Below are 21,780 nucleotides of genomic sequence, written 5' to 3' on the forward strand. Positions count from 1 at the left end.
TTTAACTCCTTAGCTCTGGGAGTTGGATTTTCCAGGCACAGAGTACATTTTTAACAATGGACACCAGGATCCACTGTTATGAAAGGATTAAATATCAATTAAACCAGCAGAACTAGGAACTCAGTCAAAAACCAATTTGCACTGTTCTGCTCAGCTGCTGAGCCTTTTGCTAACATTAATTTTGAAGTTTTTTCCACAGTAGAAGAATTTGAGCAAGAGAATGGTAACTATTGAGAGATTTGGTCTGAGGAAAAAAACTTCAGAATATTTGGATTATACTTTCTCCGTCTTTAAAACTATGCCTACAAACATAATTAAATATTCATAATCTCATTCAGTTGCAGCTCTCAAATACATGGAACATACAAGCTCTTTCAATTATAAGTGACTAGACAGTAACTCCATATGCTAAACAGAGGGAAGCTACAGCCCAAGCTTACTATGTGACAGTCAAGAATTTTAACATGAGGCAGTTCTCTGATGGGCAAATTTCTCTGGTTCTAAAGGGAAGACATACTAGACAGGCGGCGCATGGCACTGATATTTACAGATACTTTTATGTCAACTACGTGACCTCTTTTTCTAGAAATGATATTGATGAACATCTATAACTTTGAGGTATGTTTCTATAAATATTTCCCATGATTTCTTTAGCTGATCACTTAAAATGCTTACCTTCCTGTCTGTTTCAACATATCCAACATTTTAGCTTGGAACACTGGATCAACTGCCTCCACACTTACACCCTGATTTAGAAAGAAATAAAAATTATTAATTTTTGTAAATTTGGAAAAAAAAAAAAAGCTTCCCTATGTATATTATTTGGGTTTGCCAAAATCATTTTATAGGTTTTGATACCTACATTTGATACCTCCTCAAGTCATTCAATTATAAACCTCAAACCAATCAAGCTTCTAAAATTGCCAACTAACAAACTGCCATTGGCTATGTATATGTTTACCAGAAATAAGAAAATAATTGAACCAACCATAGCTATTGGTTAGACCTATCTAGGCAAGCATACTTCCTAATGCCATCTTATCATAACTGATGACTAAAATGAGCTTCATCCAAAGTTCTACAAATATTCAGCTACCAAAATGAAGCAGCCTCAAGTCTCTTACGTACAGCATTATTTTGCTAGTTCAACCAAAATAAAATGTTTGAACATGGAAGAATTAAAAGGTTCAGATCATCTCTCTGGCGATAGAGTACTGTCTTTATAGCTCCCAGGGCTTTTTTCTAACCTCAGGAATCTAAATCAAATGTACTTAAAGAAACTAGTTAACATAAGCACTTCCTTCCCACCAAAACAAACAGTACGCATATTGAATTCCAACAGAGAGTACATCCTCAAGAACAGGGGTATGCAATCTGCTGCTTATAGGCTAAGAATGTTTTCGGGTTTTTTCTTTCTTTTCATATATGTACTTTAAAAGGACTGTCTTAAAAAAGAAGAAGAATATGCAACAGAGACATATGTCTTTATAGAAAAAGTTTACTGACTCTGGGGTCAGAAGGAAAACTTTCTAATTCCATGACACTAGGAAATAGAATTAGAGTGAATATAGGGATCAAAATCTTTTATTTTATATTGTCAAACAAGCATTTACATGGAAGTAATGATATTAAAGCCTAAGAACGATGTATTATAATGGATATCTACATAAGTACCCATAACATATATGTCAGTTTTATGTATTTCATGTAGCCTAATATAAAAAGATAGATACACGTAATAAATAGTCTAAGATTTAAATCTAAACCTTTAGTTAACATGTAGAGTGTTTCTCTATTTCCAAATGTATAAAAGAAATATAATGGATATCGAGATGGATAAAATCAGTAGATCCAAATTAGTTTACCTCAACAAATTCATCTATTTAGAGAAAACTTTACATTTATAAATATATTGCATTCTGTAGCAAATATTCTATTTTAAATGCTTATTTTAATATATATACTATATATATTACAGTACTTAAAATTGTAATTTGTTCTCTAGCATCTACCTTATCAAAGTAAACTTACAGAGGCTCGAACAGAACAAACAGCTTTATAACACAATTTCTTTAATCCTTCTTTTACAAGGCTCAGTAAGAGAAATATTGCCTAGCAAAGAAGAAATATCCCTTGGAAAAATGCATGCATATTTTTCTAAACAAACAGGTGAGAAGGATATATGTGTTTTTTTTTGGAAGGCAGATGGAATGGTTATTGTTTTTCGGCTATTTTCTTTCAGTCAAAATGCACATCTATCAACACAAGTTCATCAAACAAAAAGGCAAAACAAAACAAAAATCTCTAGAAAGAATAATGTATTCTATACAGGTAATTTGTATGGAGTACATATATATAAACAAATATAAACAAAATACCATGCCTAGGCAAAAATACTCAGGTTTGCTATTGTTTTGTGTGTGTGTGTGTTTGTTTTTTAACTTAACCTTTTAAATAAAAAAAAGCTTAAAAGTCATTCATCACCATATAGAACATCTTTTAAATGACATATTTCAAAACAATGGGAACAAGACATAAGAACTAGTGTATGTGAGTTGAAAATCTAAGTAAGAGAATCTCAAATCTTTTGAAAACTTGGTTCAAAATCAAACTAACACTCTGCTATTATAGGGTAAGTAACTTTTAAATCCAGTATTTTACCAGTTTAAGCTGAAGGCATGAGAAAATAAATTTAGCATTAGCATCATTCAGTTTGTAGACCTATAAGAAGTTATGCTATGTTTTAAAGATTAATGATTTAATTCAATACAATCTAAAATTTCTATCAAACTTATTATTAATTTTTCCTATTGGAAAGAGAAAATATAATATGATGAGTTAGTTTGCATAGGAAAAGAAAAATGAAAAGAAACACATTTACTTGCAGCAGGCAACCATAAAAGTACTCACTGTTCCTGACTGTGGCATAGCAAACACATCAATCACTCTGACGGTATAATCATCAACAAATTCTCCAAGCATCAAACCCATAACTTCCATTGGAACTCCAGCACGGCCATGTTTTAACATCTGTAGAAAGGAAGAGATGTGGATACAAGCAAAGTTCATTAAGATCTCTGGTTCCTCTTTATAAAACAAAAACCAAATTTTGTTTCAGTGAAAATAAAAAAACTCTTTTTATAAATGTACCTAAAACAATAGCTTATTTATGTCTGAGAGGATTAAGGTGACAAATACTCCAAAGTAAATACTCCAAATGAAAGCAAAAGAGTTCTCTAAAGCAAGTAACTACATTCACTACTTACTTTTAACAGTGCCAGGGAAGAGATATAGACTTGTTCTGCTGTGTCCACTGCAGGAGCATCTGTAGGTGGCCCCTAGAAACAAATACATCAATTATTACAAACACACACAGAGAGTTTATGATTTTAAAATTCAAGTTACATGTGGTATAAACTTGATATTTTTAAAATAGTTTTGAAAAACATGTCAAGTACCCTTTTATTTGGCTACGACACAATCAAAACACATTTGCAAATATCAAACCTGTAGAAAACAGGTAAAACTTAATACTAAGACAAGGGTCTAATGGACACAAAGTTTAAGTCTTTCGGCAATGCCAATCTACCTTGGCTACAAAATGGCTATAATGTACCAATCAGCCACATTTGTTACCACAGTGTGTATATGTGAAATGCTGTTGGACTAGCACAATTAACTAAAGCATCAACATCAAACAGCAAATTCTCTGAGCTTCTTGATTTTCAGCTAAAGACAGCATGTATTAATAGATTAAGGCTATGGGATTCCTCTGCAAATTCATCGCTACAGTGGAGGAGAAGGGGAAAGAAGACTTCTAATCCCTGGGTGAAAGAGCTGTGAACAACATCCTCTGCATGTCACCTAATGAAGCTGTTCCCCTCCCCCTATACAACAACAAATTTAACACAATTGCCCCAGGTGTGAACAAACCAGTTGAGACAGGTATAGCTGATGTGAAAATACTTCCAAAATCCTAACCACTATCTTTAAAACAAGTATTACTACCAATCTTATTACAGGCTAAGGAAGACACTATGCTTCTCCTCTAAGGATTCTATCTTCCTGAAAGGAAGCAAACTTCTCTTGACTATAACATTCAGCTGCACAAGGTAACTTGACATATAGTTCTTACCCTCAAGAGGCCTACAGTCATATAAATGTGATTCTGCCCCACAATTAGTGCACATAGAAAGCTTCTTGTTTTTTAATATTGAACAATCTGGGAAATTAAAAGGAGATATGACATAATTGCCAGGTCCTGTTTTGCTTAAAGTTCCCTTTCCCTGACAGTAACTCTATTACAAATTAGGTAAACAACATGTTACCTTATCCAAATTGTAAGCCATGTTCTCTCTCCCATTTACACTTTTACATACTGAAAGTAAACAATTGCTTTACATTCCATACTTATAGGTCTATGTGTATTTCGTGCTTTTGTGTGGGTGGGTGTGTGGGTGTGTGTGTGTATGTGTGTTAAATTCTATTACTTTATATTGTTTTAAAAGTTCATAATATTTACTGGAAGCATTAAGTATAAACGGTTCTAGAATAAGTTTTCTCTAAATAAAATAATTTTGTTTTTTTATTTACTTCTGTTCAAAGTGGTGGGAAAAATCAAGTCCCTCAAATTTAATTTTCATCATAAATGCCAGGCAATAAAGTTGGAAACTGACCAAATTCTTCATCTATTATCACCTAATGCAGTTTTATTGCTTATTTTTCAAATAGCTAAGATCTCCTTCAGAATGTAGTATCAGGCCAAAGCATCTTGCTGAAGTCATCATATAAACCTAATTTTAGTGGTATAATAATTTTACTCATTTCACTTAGAAAGTTAAGAAAGATTAAGGAAAAGGTGAGGACAACAATAAATTAGTTGTGATGAAAGGTTTGGGGGAAGTGGTAGTAGCCTTAAAAGGTTAGGATAATAGTAAGGTTTCAGTTAAACAGAAGGAAGTGATTCTTGTGATCTACTGCATAGCCTGGTGACTATAGTTAATAATAATGTATATTCCAAAATAGTTAAAAGATGACTTCAAATGTTCTCAGCACAAAGAAATGATAAATATTGAGGTGATGGATATGTTAGCCTTATGTGATCATTCCACAACATACATATTTATCAAAACATTACCCCCCACCAATATATATAATTATTTGCCAATTTAAAATAAAATAAAACTAGAAAAATAGGTTAACAAACACTGCATTCATAAAATTATCCCTAGATCCAGAGCAACCTTATACATTGCATATGAAGAAAGAAGTTAAACTGGTATCTTGACTGTCGCTTTAATACAGCCTTTCTCAACTTGCCCGAAAAATGTTTTTTTTAGAAAAAAAAGGGAAATAAAACATCACACCATCACCAAAATGCGTTACTGACAGAATCCAGAAACTATTTCTGCCACCAAAGAAGGAAGAAACACTATTTCGTTTAATATTATATATATAACCAGTACCTAGAAAAGTACCTCGGCCATAGTAAGAACTTAAGTACTGATTGAAAGAATGAATGAATAAATTAAGGTGCTACTGCAAGCCAATGGAACAGAAAAGAAAAATACCAACTAGTTACCTTGAGAGACAGGAAGCAAGCCACATGTCAGTGGCCTTTCTTCTAATTCAGAAACATACTAACTCACAATGGATTTTTTTCTGATTCAGAAATATAGTAACAAGAAAGCCATGTACTAAGAGAAGACTATGCAGCTGTTTATTGTATGAGTGCTGTTTTATTTTTGTTTTTTTTTAGACGGAATCTCGCTCTGTCGCCCAGGCTGGAGTGCAATGGCGCAATCTCGGCTCACTGCAACTACCGCCTCCGGGGTTCCAGCATCTCTCCTGTCTCAGCCTCCTGAGGCACTGGGATTACAAGGGGTATGTCGCCACGCCCAGCAAATTTTTTGTATTTTAGTAGGGACGGGGTTTCACCGTGTTGCCCAGGCTGGTCTTGAACTCCTGAGCTCAGGCAATCCACCCGCCTTAGTCTCCCAAAGTGCGAGCACTACAGGCGTGAGCCACCGCACCCAGCCATGAGTGCTGTTTTTAAAACAGCAGTCAGTGATACTTACTGCTGCCCCTTTCACTACTGTTGGCAAGAACTAGAGAAGGTTGGTAGCGGTGAAATGATGCCAGAGAGAGAGAGAAATCGCATATAATACACTGTCAATGGGACAGATACTAAAGACCTCGGCTAGCAGTGACTATCTAAGGCTGTTGTTTTCCTACATGCTCACCTGTTCAGAATAGCAAAAACCAGGCAACTGAAGAAAACCCCATTAAAGACTCGAAACTGAGCTCAGAGAAGTATGTAAGAACATGAACAGCTGATATGGGGGGAGGGGAGCCAGGGCAGGGCTGGGTAGAGGAGGGTGTGGTCCCTGGCTAGGGCACCACCACCGGGCTTGCGCCCATGGACCTAGGTGAAGACAGGCATTTTTCTTTTCCTGCCCAAATGTTGCATTTCCAAGACCACCCTGGCCTGCCACTCCCCAATCCTGTGTCTATTAAAACTCCAAGACCCAAGCAGTCAAAGACACAAGTGGCTGGACGTTGAGAGGAACAGAACACATCAGCAGAAGAAGACACTGGTGGCTGAACATGAGAGAGGAGCACATCAGCAGAGGAACACACGGATGGCTGGACGTGGAGAGAAACCACCAGGGTAGGAGCAAACCAGCATGCAAGCAGGCCATCAACCAGCAGAATGAAGCGGAGTTTGGCCTGGTCAGAGGACAGTGGCCTGACTCCAGGTGAAAACCATCTCCCTTCTGGCTCCCCTATCTGCTGAGAGCTACTTCCACTCAGTAAAACCTTGCATTCATTCTCCAAGCCCACATGTGATCGGATTCTTCCAGTACACCAAGGCAAGAATCCCCAGATACAGAAAGGTCTCTGTCCTTGCAGTAAGGCAGGGGGTCTAATTGAGCTGTCTAACACAAGCCACCTATGGATGGCTAAACTAAAAGAGCACCCTGTAACACACACCCACTGGGGCTTCAGCTGTAAACATTCAATCCTAGACACTGCTGTAGGGTCAGAGCCCCACAGCCTGCCTGTCTGTATGCTCCCCTAGAGGTGTGAGCAGTGGTGCACTGAAGAAGCGAGCCACATCCCAATTGAACGCCCTGTGAAGGGGACAAGGGAATTTTTCCTGTTTCACAGCTACAGATCAAAGATGACCCAATTAGCTCCCAAGATGAGAAAAATGTGGGGCTGTGGACCATCTACCTACATTATCTTTTGGCAAACACTCCTGGGGGGCAGTATTCTGGTGATTCAAAAAGAAAAGTCACCTAAATATAGGAATCGTGAACAAAATTTTAGAAAACTATTTGACATCAGTAAAATAGAAGTTCCTTATCTTTGAAACAGAAAGCTGGAGGACAGACCAAGATAAAAAGATGAAAAATAATTAAGAATTAAAATCACACTAAGAGAAACAAGGGTAAAAGCATTATAACAAATTTAATTCAGTGATATACAATATAAATTTCTAGATGTCCCAAAATGTACAGTAAAAACTTAGAGATGAAAACTTTTAGAAATATAGTAAAATTAGAGCAGCAGTCTCCAACCTTTTTGGTGCCAGGGACCGATTTCATGGAAGACCACTGTTTGAGTTTTGGGGTGGGAAGGATGGTTTTGAAATGAAACTGTTCACCTCAGATCATCCAGCATTATAGATGGCGCATGCAACCTAGATCCCTCACATGGGTGTTCAAAATAGGGTTTGTGCTCCTATGAGAATCTAAAGCTGCCACTAATCTGACGGGAGGTGGAGCTCAGGCAGTAATGCTCACTTGCCTGCTGCTCACCTCTTGCTGTGTGGCCCGGTTTCTATGGTCACAGACTCATATGGGGACACCTGAATTACAGGACAGACAAGAGCTCAAAGCTAAAAAATACAGTTGTTTCTAAGGATAAAATAAACAGAAACAATAAGCAAAGGCAAAGCTGAGGAAAATTTCCTTGAATTAAAAAAAAAAGTTCACTTTTGGGACTATCATATGTGAGGCAATAAGCAATGAATAAAAAACTGTATCTTGAAAAATCTTAGCTAAATCTCAATTACTTTAAGTAAAATGTCTAAAACCATATGAGTAGAGAAACCAAACAACCTGCTGGGAAAAAAATGCAACACAGGTTGACTTTGGATTTATTTGCAACATTAGATGGCAGAAAACAATGAAGCAAATCTTCAAAGTTTTAGGTAAAAAACTGAAAGTAAGAATTTTATATTCAATTTTTTAAAAACATCCAAAGGCCCACAAATATATTACTAAATATATAAGGGCTCAGAAAATAGAATTTCATATATCTTCCCTGAAAGAGCTTCTTCAATAAAAGATCCACTTGAGCATCCCAGTCCTCAAATAAAAATTAAAGGCTAAAAAATGGAAGAGTCATCATATAAAGAAATCTGTTACAACCAGTGAATGCAGTTAAAAAGATATAGATACAAATAATGTAATCAGGATCCAAACCCCTCATTATCCAGGTAACTATACAGGCAGGAGGGAGAAATGAAGTACACAATATGCTCTATATAATAGGGGAAATTTTCCCTATAAATTTTCCCTATATATATATATATTTCCTATATAATAGAGGAAAATACAGATGTAAGTGTTGACTTTTATTATTCTAGAAATATAAATTAGTTTTTTGAACAACTTTAACCACTGTAAAAATTAAAAAGCATGTAATCCCAGCTACTCAGGAGACTGAGTGGGAGAATGGCTAAAACCCGAAAGCCTGAGGCTGCAGTGAGCCATGGTTGACCACTGCACTCCAGCCTGGGCAACTGAGTGAGACCCTGTCTCAAAAAATTTTTTTAAATTAAAATTAAAAAGCCATGTACACATTACTAAGTCACTGGGGAAGAAAAACCAAACACAATACTGACAGTAAAACAACAGTAGGAAGTCAAGAAAGAAGAAAAACAAAAATACCAAGCAACATAAGGTAAGATCAAATATACTGGTTATAAAAACATATAAATGGATTAAAGTCCCTTGTTAAAAGATAAAAGCCTCTCATAATGGGTTTAAAAATGGAAATTCATGTGTATGCTGCTTACAAGTAACAATTAAAACAAAAAGATTGAGCAAAATTTGTCAATGAGATACCAACATTTTTTGTTTAAAAGAAGCCACAATGGCCAACAGTTCACTCACCTTACCTTTCTTCAGTGGTGTATTACATTAATATTTCCCACTATGAAATCATCTTTGTACTACTAGATTAATTGTTCATGTTTTCTTTACTATTTGTTCATTGATTTTTTTTTTCTCATAAGTGAGATTGCTTTGGCATTTTTTGTGTGTGAAAATTGCCAGGTTTTGATATCATTATGTTAGAGTTACAAAACAAACTGAAAAATTTACAAGTTTCCCAATTACAAAGTTTTCCATTTTCTATGTTCCAATAAAATGTATGTGAATAAAAAATCTATCCATGTTTTTCAATTTTGGAAGTGTTCATTATTAAAACATTTGTCTTTGAGGCTGTTCTGTGGCTAATTGTTATAACCTTTTCAGTTGTATTGATAAATTCAGGTTATCTATATCTTGAGGCTATATGAACTATTATAGTGTTGCAGAAAGCTTCATTTCATTTAGATTTCAAAGTTATCACCATAGAATTGAACATATTCTATTTTAATTTTTCATTTTTTCTTAGTACTGGAAGCATTTAAAACTAAATTTCCTTCCCTATATCATGTTATACCACCACCCAGATGGATTAAAGAGTTACATGTTTTTTTAAAAAATTAAAGTGTAACAAATGCTATGCCAAAAATATTGGTGAATGTCTATTTGGTCTGGGTGAAGAAGCACATTTTAGGTACAAACCCAACTGAACAAATAAAGGAACATAAAATTGCCAACATAATCTAAATTTCTAAATACTTAAAGAATTTAAAACAAAATACCGGCCGGGCACGGTGGCTCAAGCCTGTAATCCCAGCACTTTGGGAGGCCGAGACGGGCGGATCACGAGGTCAGGAGATCGAGACCATCCTGGCTAACACGGTGAAACCCTGTCTCTACTAAAAATACAAAAAACTAGCCGGGTGAGGTGGCGGCGCCTGTAGTCCCAGCTACTCGGGAGGCTGAGGCAGGAGAATGGCGTGAGCCCGGGAGGCGGAGCTTGCAGTGAGCTGAGATCTGGCCACTGCACTCCAGCCTGGGTGACAGAGCGAGACTCCGTCTCAAAAAAAAAAAAGAAAGACAAAAGTATAAAAGTACAAAATACCCTGAAAAAATAGTTTTCCCATTTATCACTAAAAGTCAGTACACAAGTAAATTAAAAATACTAAAACCATAATGGAAACATGGGCAAAGAATAATAAAGAGACTAATTACATCAGAAAACATGATGAAATAAATATGAAGGCCAGGCGCCGTGGCTCATGCCTATAATCCTAGCACTTTGGGAGGCCAAGGCGGGTGGATCATGAGGTCAGGAGATGGAGACCATCCTGGCTAACATGGTGGAACTCTGTCTCTACTAAAAATACAAAATATTAGCCAGGCATGGTGGCATGTACTTGTAATCCCAACTACTCAGGAGGGTGAGGCAGGAGAATCGCTTGAACCCAGGAGGCAGAGGTTGCAGTGAGCTGAGATCACACCACTGCACTCCAGCCTGGGTGACAGAGTGAGACTCTGAGGGAGTGGAGGGGAGGGGAGGGGGAGGGGAGGGGAGAAATATGAAAAATGTTCAATCTCCCTAGCTGATCTTCTTTAATTAAAGAAGTGCCAATTAACACATTAAGACATTGTGGGGGTTTGTCTACCAAACAAGCTTTACAAAGCCCAATTTTAGAAAAGGTATAATAAAAGAAACACTATTAGCATTGTTGATGAGAATGTAAAATGGGATAGTCTATCAGAAAAGCAACTGGGCAATGTATATCGAGAGCCTTTCAACTGCACAAACTTTTTGACCTACTTTTTCACTCCTAGACATTATTTGAGTAAATAAGCAGAGATGTTTGCAGAAACCAGAGTGTTCATGATAGTTCTTTTAATAAGGCAAATAAACCTTGGAACTTAACCTATAAAGAATATTGTTGAAAGTCTCCTTCTCTGAGATATCTGATGACTCTAGCCATTTTAACCAGTAAAAAGACCTTAAGTTAAAAGAACTCTAACCTACTCCTACACTGAATATTTTAATTTACAATCTTGAAGGAACCCTCCTCTAACTTGAAAAAGGTGATGTTATAGACAGAAGGGAACCTTGTACACTGTTGGTGGGAACACAAGTGGAGATGGCCATGATGGAAACAGTATGGAAGTTCACCAAAAAATTAAAGACAGAACTACCATATAACCAGCAATTTCTCTTTTGGATACTCAAAGGAAATGAAATCAACACCATACAAAGATATCTGCAGTCTCTTGCTCACTGCAGCATTACTCACAATAGCCAAGATATGGAAACAATCTAAGTGTCTGTCAATGGACAGATTGATAAACTGTGATGCACACACACACACACACACATATACACACATACACACACAAATGGAATATTATTCAACCATAAAAGAAAACCCTGCCATTTGTGACAACATGGGTGAACCTCAAAAGCATTGTGCTAAATGAAATAAGCAAGACCGAGAAAAACACATACTTCATGTATACATGGAATCTAAAAAACTTGAACTCATAGAAACAGAGTAGAATGGTGGTTACCATTAGCCAGGGGTGTGGGGGAAAGGGGAGATGTGGGTTGAAGGGTACAAACTTGATTGTAAGATGAATAAATTCAGAGGATTGAATGAAGTGACACATGTAAACTAACTTGATTGTGATAGTCACATCATTAAATACATGTATATCAAATCACCACATTGTATACCTTAAGATCATATAATTTTGCCAATTATACCTCAACAAACCTGGGGAGGAAAAAAAAAAGCTAAGAGAAAGGAGCCTGGCTACCAACTACATTCACATGGAGGCAGATTTCTCTCCTTTCTTGGAGGCTACAAAAACGAGGTAAATTACAGATTAACCCATACAACAACCAGCTAGGCTTATGTTTACCCATGCAAAGTCTTGACTCTTTAGAGATTCCACTTCAGAGAGTTCTTCACTCTCAAAATCTGAGCTACCCAGGACAGGAATGTGACTTCAAATCATGCATGATATATAGGAAATGTTCAAAAGAACTTGATAAAGTCTGGGAAACAGAAGACTCAAGGTACAAAACACCTCTCTTTAAAATCTGAAAAGCTGTCAGATAGACAAAGTTTAGACTAACAGTTCTCAAAGTGTAGTCTCCCTGAACCCTTCACAGTCAGCATCGCCTGTGAACTGGTTAGCAATGCACATTCTTACTGAATCAGAAACTCTGGAGGCAGAGCCCAGACATGTGGCTTTTTAAAAAGCCCTGCACGGCCGGGCGCGGCAGCTCATGCCTGTAATCCCAGCACTTTGGGAGGCCGAGGTGGGCGGATCACGAGGTCAGGAGATCGAGACCATCCTGGCTACGGTGAAACCCCGTCTCTACTAAAAATACAAAAAAAAAAAAAAAAAAAGCCCTCCAGGTGATTATGATGCTAAAGTGTGTGAACTACTGATTCAGACTACGTTTTATGCAGAACTATAAGCTAATTGGAAGAAGCTATAGGACAGTGAATTTGGGTTCAATTTAAGAAAAATTTTGGGCCAGGCATGGTGGCTCACACCTGTAATCCCAGCACTTTGGGAGGCCAAGGTGGGCGGATCACAAGGTGAGGAGACGGAGACCATCCTGGCTAACACGGTGAAACCCCGTCTCTACTAAAAATACAAAAAAATTAGCCTGGCGTGGTGGCAGGCGCCTGTAGTCCCAGCTACTCGGGAGGCTGAGGCAGGAGAATGGCGTGAACCTGGGAGGCAGAGCTTGCAGTGAGCTGAGATCGCGCCACTGCACTCCAGCCTGGGCAACAGAGCGAGACTCTGTCTCAAAAAAAAAAAAAAAAAAAAAAAACCACACACACACACACACACACAAATTTTGTATTGGTCCAAACTATCTAAAGAAGAGTTTAAGTTAATAAGCTACCCATATTTGGAGTTAATCAAACACAGGTGTTCAAATTGGTAAAAGTATTACAGAAAAAGCTTACATATTCAATGACTGATTAAATCAGATGATTTTTTTGGGAGGCCAAGGAGGGGGCGGATCATGAGGTCAGGAGATCGAGACCATCCTGGCCAACATGGTGAAACACTGTCTCTACTAAAAATACAAAAATTAGCTGGGTGTGGCGGTGCATGCCTATAACCCCACCTACTTGGGAGGCTGAGGCACGAGAATCGCTTGAACCCAGGAGGCAGAGGTTGCAGTGAGCTGAGATCGTGCCACTGCACTACAGCCTGGTGACAGAGAGAGACTCCATCTCAAAAAAAAAAAAAAAAAAATTACATGATTTTTAAAGGTTCCTTCCTAATTTACTATGATCACATTCTCTCCCAAGATAGAGATCTCAAATTCAAGGCCTTCAAAATTCAAACTCAACCATGTTTCTCTACAAACTAACTTGCCAACTTATTCTAATTAATATATTGAGTCTCAAACTATGAATCTAGGCAAAATTTTTGTTGACTTTCTCCTTCAGTCCTTATATTCAATATATCACCAAGTTTCATCAATTATTTGTTATTCTGCAGTGTGGGCAGAAATTTTTTAAATATTCATTTTTGAGAAATGAGTGGCAAGAAAATAACATCCAAAGAGTTCACTCCTAGGCAAGTAAGTTTGGAATATAGTGTGTATCCACCGCAACCCCCAAAATTTGTTGTACGTTAGAATAGGGCTGGGCACAGTAGCTCACGCTTGTAATCCCAGCACTTTGGGAGGCTAAGGCGGGTGGATCACCTGAGGTCAGGAGTTCAAAACCAGCCTGGCCAACATGATGAAACCCCACCTCTACTGAAAATACAAAAATTAGCTGGGCATGGTGGCAGGTGCCTGTAATCCCAACTACTCAGAGGCTGAGGCAGGAGAATCACTTCAACACGGGAGGCAGAGGTTGCAATGAGCCAAAATCATGCCACTGCATTCCAGCCTTGGTGACAGAGCGGGTGAAAAAAAAAAACAACAAAAAACAATATGAAAGGCTCAGCCAGGCATAGTGACACATGCCTGTAGTCCCAGCTACTTGGGAGGCTGAGGTGGAGGATCACTTGAGCCTAGGTCAAGGCTGCAGTGAGCCATGATCTCGCCACTGCACTCCAGTCTGGGACACAGTGAAGTCTTGTTAAAAAAAAAAAAAAAAAAATATATATATATATATATATACACACACACACACACACACACACACACACACACACACATGTTACAGGGTGTAATAAAAGCTGTTTATCTTTGTTTAACCTTAAGTTTTCTAAATCATTCCATGAGCCACATAGTCCTATCAGAGAAAATCTGGAATTTTTCAGGCTCTGGAAAAACACACCTTTTTTTTTTTTTTTTAAACGTGTGATAGATACCAATCCCAAACTACAAATAATACTTAAGTATCATCATGTGCTGCCACAAACTGCATGGTTAAACAAAAGCTTCGAGAAGTTTGTGAGGTAGTCAAAATATGCATCAACATATATCACAAGGCTTAAAAGTATTATAATCAGAGCTAAAATGCAACTTCTGACACTAGTAATATACTTTCCAGTAGAGTATGCCATCCCATTTTCAGATGCCCCAATCTACTTTTATTCTGGGAGCTTAGTTCACTTTCATTGTTTATAATTTTAGAAGCTTCTGCCACCTGGAGCCATTTCCTATTAAAGAAAATGGAAAGAAAACTTGAGATGTCCTTCCTATTCAAAAGTAGTTAGTATGCTCATTGAGAACAGGGAACACTTCAGTGTCTCCCCATATTTCCTGAAGTCTAGATGGGCACAGTGGGCTATAGAGAGCAAAATGCACTATACACTGTATAGATGCTAATATAAAAATTAATATGCCTTTTTCCAAGTCCAATTAAAAAAAAGTCTTTGCCCTAAAAAAATAACTTTTTATTAAAAGCTATGGGAAATTTAAGTCACATAAAGCATTTGAGACTTTTTAAAAGTCATGGCATACAAATGATAGAAAAATAAAAACCAGGCAAGCACAGTTCTCAAATATATTACCAGTTCAAAGAATTAAATTATGGATGCATATATATAAGGATATAAAATTGTATTCTTAGTATTAATGTATTTTAAAGAACTGAGTAGGGCCAGGCACGGTGGCTCACACCTATAATCCCAAAATTTGTTGTATATTAGAATAGGGCTGGGCGCAGTAGCTCACACCTATAATCCCAGCACTTTGGGAGGCCAAGGCTGGAGGATCACTTGAGCCCAGTAGCTGAAGACCACCCTGGGAAACATAGTAAGACAGCATCTCCACAAAAATTTTTTTAAAGATTAGCCAGGCATGGTGGTGTGTGCCTATATTCCCAGCTACTCAGAAGGTTAAGGTGGAAAGATGGCTTCAGGTCAGGAGGTTGGGGCTGTAACGAGCTGTGATTGTGTCACTGCACATTTCAGCCTGGGTAACACAACAAGGCCCTGTCTCCAAAAAAAAGAACTGAATAAACAACAAAAATAAGACACTAATTCCTTGTAGAAACAGAAGTCTCAAATATGAAGGATTTTCAAGATACTTCATGTGCTAGATGGCTATGCCCTGAGCAAATAAAGATATTGAGGTGTGGCTCTATTTTTTTTTTTTTTTTTTTTTTTTTTTTTGAGACAGAGCTCACCCTCTCGCCCAGGCTGGAGTGCAATGGCACAATTTTGGCTCACTGCAACCTCTGCCTCCCAGATTCAAGTGACTCTTCTGCCTCATCCTCCCAAGTAGCTGGGATTACAGGCACGTACCACCAAGCCCGGCTAATTTTTGGTATCTTTAGTAGACATGGGGTTTCACCATGTTGGCCAGACTGGTCTCAAACTCCTGATCTCATGATCTGCCTGCCTCAGCCTCCCAAAGTGTTGGGATTACAGGCATAAGCCACCGTGCCCGGCCAGATTCTGTTTTAAATATGAAAAAACCCAAGGGGAAAAACGTATGAGTCAAGAGTTTCAGTGAGGGGAAATGTTGAGTAGGAGTGGTCAGGTTAATGAGGTTGTAATGAGCAGAGACACAAAGTTTCAGGATTGGGAGGAGCTACCTAGTGGAAAGGAGACAGCGCATGGTTTTTATCCCTCACCCACAAGTAAGTTTCCAAGTCCCTCTACCCCAACGCTTATGTCTCATATTTCCAATCCTAGACTTCAATGAGAAACTAAAGATTTCACAAGTAGAAACTGTTAACATGTTTTCTCAAGTTAGACTTAAGTTATAACTATTGTATTGTTAGTTTATATTTACATTTAACTAAAATGGACTAAGTGATCACATGAGGACAAATTATACATGTCTTATTTATAGGACTAAAAAAGACCAGAATAAATTTACAGAGTATCAATCACTGCAATCATCTTTTATTTATTGAGTAATTATTATGTTTAAGAAAGTCAGTGAAATGCTAGGTAAAGTGAGGTTAAAAAAATTATATAATGTTACAAACCAAATGAAAACCTGGCCTCCAAATACTTTTTGAATTTTTAAAATTGGCTTAGGCCGTTACTACTATAAAAAATAGTAATGGAAACAAAATGTCTTTTTTCTGGTGCTTAATCAAGAGCATAGTTCTAAAATTATCAGCTTATGTAGTATGTGAACTATTCAAGTTAACTTTGTTGACCTTATAACAACTATTTCACCACCATTTAAAAAAAAAAAAAGAACAGGAAGTCATTTATTGGAGATTGAATGTGATGTAACTTAAACTTCAAGGTCACTTAATAATAACTATTAGAATAAACCAAGGCACCAGTATAACTAAAGAGGTACTTAAGCTATATAAATAGTCTGTCTTTCACACAATGCCACTATAAAATAAGCATACACATCACTGACAATAGAAAAGTAAATAAGAAACATCTGAACATTCTGCAACTTCACAGTCTACTGCTAAAACTTAAATGAATGTTACCATTTGAAACTTGGAATATGATTTATAGTTACATACTTCTGTAAAAAATATGAAACTAAAATGCACATCTCCCTTGTAAAAACAAGGAATTGAAATAATTACTTTTGCTATATAAATCCTCAATACTAAATTCCTACAAGCAACTTTGAAACCACTTAAGTAATTCTGACTCTTGAAAATAAGTTTGTTATAAAAAGGGGGAAAATTCACACCTTTAAACAGACTAAAACTGTAAGTCAGTGATCTAACAGAACTGTAGGGTAAAGAGCTGAGTGCAAGCAGTGTGATCAGCCTTTCTTCATTCATGAAAATCTAAGCAACCAGTGATATAAAACCTGTTATTAATTCCGCAAAGGCAAATAAACCTCAGTACAATGAGTTTTGATCTGCCACATTTAGTAAGACAGATATTATCATCCAGGTTTACAAATTTTAAAAGTGGTTAAATTAACCGAGGCATGAGGTGGATTTTTTTTCCATTTGGAAGACTAAACTCCGATCCAGTATAAAAACCTGTGACTTTTACATGGGTAGCCCTTGTTGACTAAGTGCTAAAAGAAAAAAAAAAAGGCATTTGCCATTATAACAGCATAAAAACTAACGCCTCAAAGTGTTACCTACTCAGGCCTTTTAACAAATTTGTTAACACTATTAGTTCTATTACTCCACCTTTCTCTTAGTGTGAACTGGTATCAATTATTTAGCCAATTGTATTATGTTATTAAAATACCTGCTGATTAAACATGAACTAAAGTGTCACTTAAAAGAAATGTAAAATAAATAGCATCACTGAACTGCAACATTCCAAAAATATCTAAAAATATAAATTTATCTCGGGAAATCACATTAAACATTTCAAAAATTTGTAAAAAAAAAAAAAAGGAGTTTGAATATTTAAATATTACATATGGCTTATTTTTATAATGGCTATTTAAAAGTGCATATTTAGTCCTGTGTTTTAAAATTATTTTTTAAAGTCTGTTAAAATATATGCTTTATAACAAAAAAGAAAATAGGCTTTAGGAACAAATGAAGGTGATTATACGTTTTAAAACAAAACCTAAACATATAATTTATTGAGTTGATGGAAAATAATTCTTAATTTTATGGTATCTAATATTACCCTCAACAAATTTTGTCATAAAATCAAAAATTTAGATGAAACCACTACATTGTTTCCTCAATTAAAAATTCTTTAAAAAAAAAAAAAACACACAACGTAAGTGAATTCAAACACATACAAATAACTACCATTGTACTGTTTATCTCTTACCCAGCAAGGTAAGAAACAACCTTTTAATACTTTAATTTTGTGAGTATTAAACAACTAGTGTGAAAAACAAGCTGCATGTAAACTATTTCTACTGCATGAGCTTCAATGACTAGCTAAGGCAACCTGTTATAGGAGGTGTTAATTGGCAATAGGAGTACAAGTCAGAAGCATGTTCCCCATCGTCCTAACCCAGCAAGGCTAGGTCATTAAAGTGGAAATGAATTCTTTCATGTCGACTTAACCCTTTCAATGCATGATTTCAGCTGTTTGCTTTCAATTAATTTAAAAAACTTGTTACTTTTTAGAGTTAAAAAAAAAAAAATGTTCCAAAAAAAAGATTCTTTGGCTGACAGTTCCAATGACTATATTATTCAGAAGAGAAGAACAGAGCAAGTTAATTGCAATGTAATACTGCAATCTCCCCTCAGAAAAACATATAAACTAATTGTATTTGCCTATTTTAACACTGAAAAGAAGATAGAGGAGACAGTGTTTAGAAATAGCTCAGAACAATTTAATCACATAGGGTTTCCATTTACATTTCTGTTTGCGGATCCAACAACTGTCCCATTAATCATCTTAACCTTGGGATAGAGTAGTAGTAATTTTTTATTCCCATAATGTCTATACAAGAATCCTCAATATAAAAGTGTTTTAAAACATAAACGAGTTAATACACCTTTCTAATTATGTTTTATTATTCTGATAAGGTGCATAATCACAGCATAGCCTGATGACTGGTTGCCAAAAAAAGCCCAAATTCCTTTTATGGCATGATCTCAGAGGTTTCCAGATGGTGCATTAATTCTTTAAAAGAAAAAAAGAAAGACAAAAAGAAGGAAAGAAAATAAGAATGGAAATGTCAAAATAATGATGCATTGCTTTTGAAATGCTACATTTATAAATACTAATATCTCCATATATTTTAAGCATTATAGAAATTTAAAATAAAATGCAATTATATAATATTACAAATATTACAAATAAAAATATACATATACTGCATCTTTCATCTGAGTAATCCTGAAAGTACTGACTTTAGTAAAAACTCATAATATCAGAGTAAGAATTACACATTAGAAAACATACCTAACACTATGTACCTTGCATAATACATAAATAAATAAATTGCCAACATAACAACAGAGACATAATTTCATCCACTGCTGAAATATACCTAGGTTCTTGAGTAACTTTAACCAACGACATAGTTCTTTATTAAAAATTTGATTAGCAAGAGACAAGAAAACAATGGGAAATATAATGGTTCAAGGATGTCAAACAATGAGAATTATACTATATTCCTATACCATACACTAGATCCCTTTCCTACCTCACCAACCTGCTCTCAAATTTTCTACTTATTTAACAAATTTGGTTCCTGCCTCTCTGAAAAGTTTCTTTTCCTAGGCCTACTGAGTTCCTCTAATATAGCACACCTAAGTTTGGTGGCCCTGCAGCCAGTATTTTGAAAAAAACTGCAGCAAGAAACAGGCAGTGGGTGAAGCAATGTACTAGCAGGAGAGAGGGGTAAATGACACCATTATCTGGTTATAAGAGACCCCATCAAAGTAACATAAGGGCTGTCAGCCCAGTGCACAATGCCTAACTGATATTTCTTTCCCTTTAAGACCACCCTTGGTACTCACTTTGAAACAATTCTCACCTATTTAAAAAACGTGTGTGTATACTCCATAAATAAATACACCCACTATCAACCCACAAAAACTAAAAACAAAAAGTGTCTATGTGTGTGTGTGAAATATACCATGAGCACCAATCACTTAAGAGATCTATGAAATCTGTCTCATCAGAATAGGAAATGGCTGTCTCCCACTTTGGGTAACAATCACTATGCTCCATTGCAATGAGAAAGGACCAAGCACAATGCTCAACTACCTTTGTTATAAAAAAGCATCATTTAGCAGCCTGGGCAACATAACGAAACCCAGTCTCTACAAAAAAACTACAAATATTAGCCAGGTGTGGTGACTCAAATCTGTAGTTCCAGCCACTTGGAGGGCTAAGGTGGGAGGATCATTTGAGCCTGGGAGGTGGAGGCTACAGTGAGCCAAAACTGTGCTGCTGCACTCTAGCCTGGGCAACAGAGTGATACTCTGTCTCCACCAACCCCCCACCACCTGACACACATACAAAAAGGCAGCATCATTCATGGAGACCAGTTCAAACTTCAGAAACCGGAAAATGTAAACATTTAAGATTGGCAAAAACATACTGTCTTTTATAACTGGAAAGAGGGGCCCAGAATCAAGCAGAACGTGAATGTCTCATAACAGAACACTGAGGTATCAGAATTGTTCCAAAAAAGACTGCAACTGGCTTTAGAGTTCTTATAGTGCCAGTGGCCCTTTTGAAAATACTGTTCAGCTACGGTACTATTTATGTATTTAAATTACAAAACATGTAAAGATAAATAAAAAATAAATTAAGTGGCTATTTTGGGAAGCACCCATAATTCATAATTCATTAACTAGACCATCTTTTAAATTATACTATGCAAAGCCATGTATGAAATGTTACACACAGAGAGACATACAAAGAATCTACGTTTTTATTTATTCACTCAACAACTAGACTTGACAGTCCACGTACCATGTACTAGCTACACACAAGTAGGAAAGTCCTCACCCTAAAAAGGTTTAAAAGTAGAGGGCAGGGAAGAAAGAGAAGAACCATAACTGCAATATAGAATAAGTACCAAAATAGATGCATAAACAGGGAACAAACACATAAGTGATAGCAATCTATTTGATAAAATCTTCCTTTATGCTAAGAATTAAGGAATATATAGACCTTTTCCAAGTAAGAAAAGGGGGAGGGGAAAAGGCATTCTGGGAAGATAAAAACAACACATTGAAAGGTACAGAGACATAAAACACATCACCACTCAGAGCTTTTTAAACAATAAAATGGGTTAACTAAAGCATGGATTTCTAATTAGTCAAACATGAGTGGATACTGTTTAAATTTCAATGGTTGTTTTTCTGAGGATGTGACTTTTCAAATAAGTAGGGTCATCTTTAAAGGAAACATGCTCTTCCTTATCCATACTTTTGGCTTTATGAAAAATATTCAGCACTTAAGAATATAAATCATTTTGGAGTTCCCTGACATGCCTAAAATAAATACACAGTTATAAGACAATATTTGAAGGATAAGATGATATATTTTCCATACAAAATATTAAGTCTTAAGGACTCGAGATTTCACTATTATGATATAGAGCATCTTTTCAGTTTACAGAATTTGTATAAATGTTACATCTGACTCATAGTCTTAAAGCCAGATTATTTCTCTTTAATACACAGTTCTCAGAACAAAATATTCCTTTAATAAATAATATTATAAAGAGCTGATTATCTGACATCCAAGCAATGGACACCAATGGATGAGAAGACACGGAGTTCAAGGCTGGGGGATTAGCTGGATCACTGATCAAAGG

The 21,780-nt window shown here is 36.3% G+C and overlaps 1 protein-coding gene across 3 annotated transcripts in view; it reads right to left on the reverse strand.

Annotated features, from left to right (window-relative positions):
- Positions 1 to 21,780, reverse strand: part of PSMD14 (proteasome 26S subunit, non-ATPase 14) — a 111,161-nt gene that overhangs the window by 42,395 nt on the left and 46,986 nt on the right. For all 3 annotated transcript variants that reach the window (XM_010368002.1, XM_030916643.1, XM_030916642.1), the window contains 3 exons: positions 3,267 to 3,338; positions 2,911 to 3,030; positions 676 to 746 (listed from right to left, as the gene is read on the reverse strand). In XM_010368002.1, the coding sequence (XP_010366304.1) occupies positions 676 to 746; positions 2,911 to 3,030; positions 3,267 to 3,338 (263 nt within the window). The remainder of the gene's footprint in view (positions 1 to 675; positions 747 to 2,910; positions 3,031 to 3,266; positions 3,339 to 21,780) is intronic.

Source organism: Rhinopithecus roxellana, chromosome 14 (assembly GCF_007565055.1).
Source record: "Rhinopithecus roxellana isolate Shanxi Qingling chromosome 14, ASM756505v1, whole genome shotgun sequence".
Classification (NCBI taxonomy): Eukaryota; Metazoa; Chordata; class Mammalia; order Primates; family Cercopithecidae; genus Rhinopithecus; species Rhinopithecus roxellana.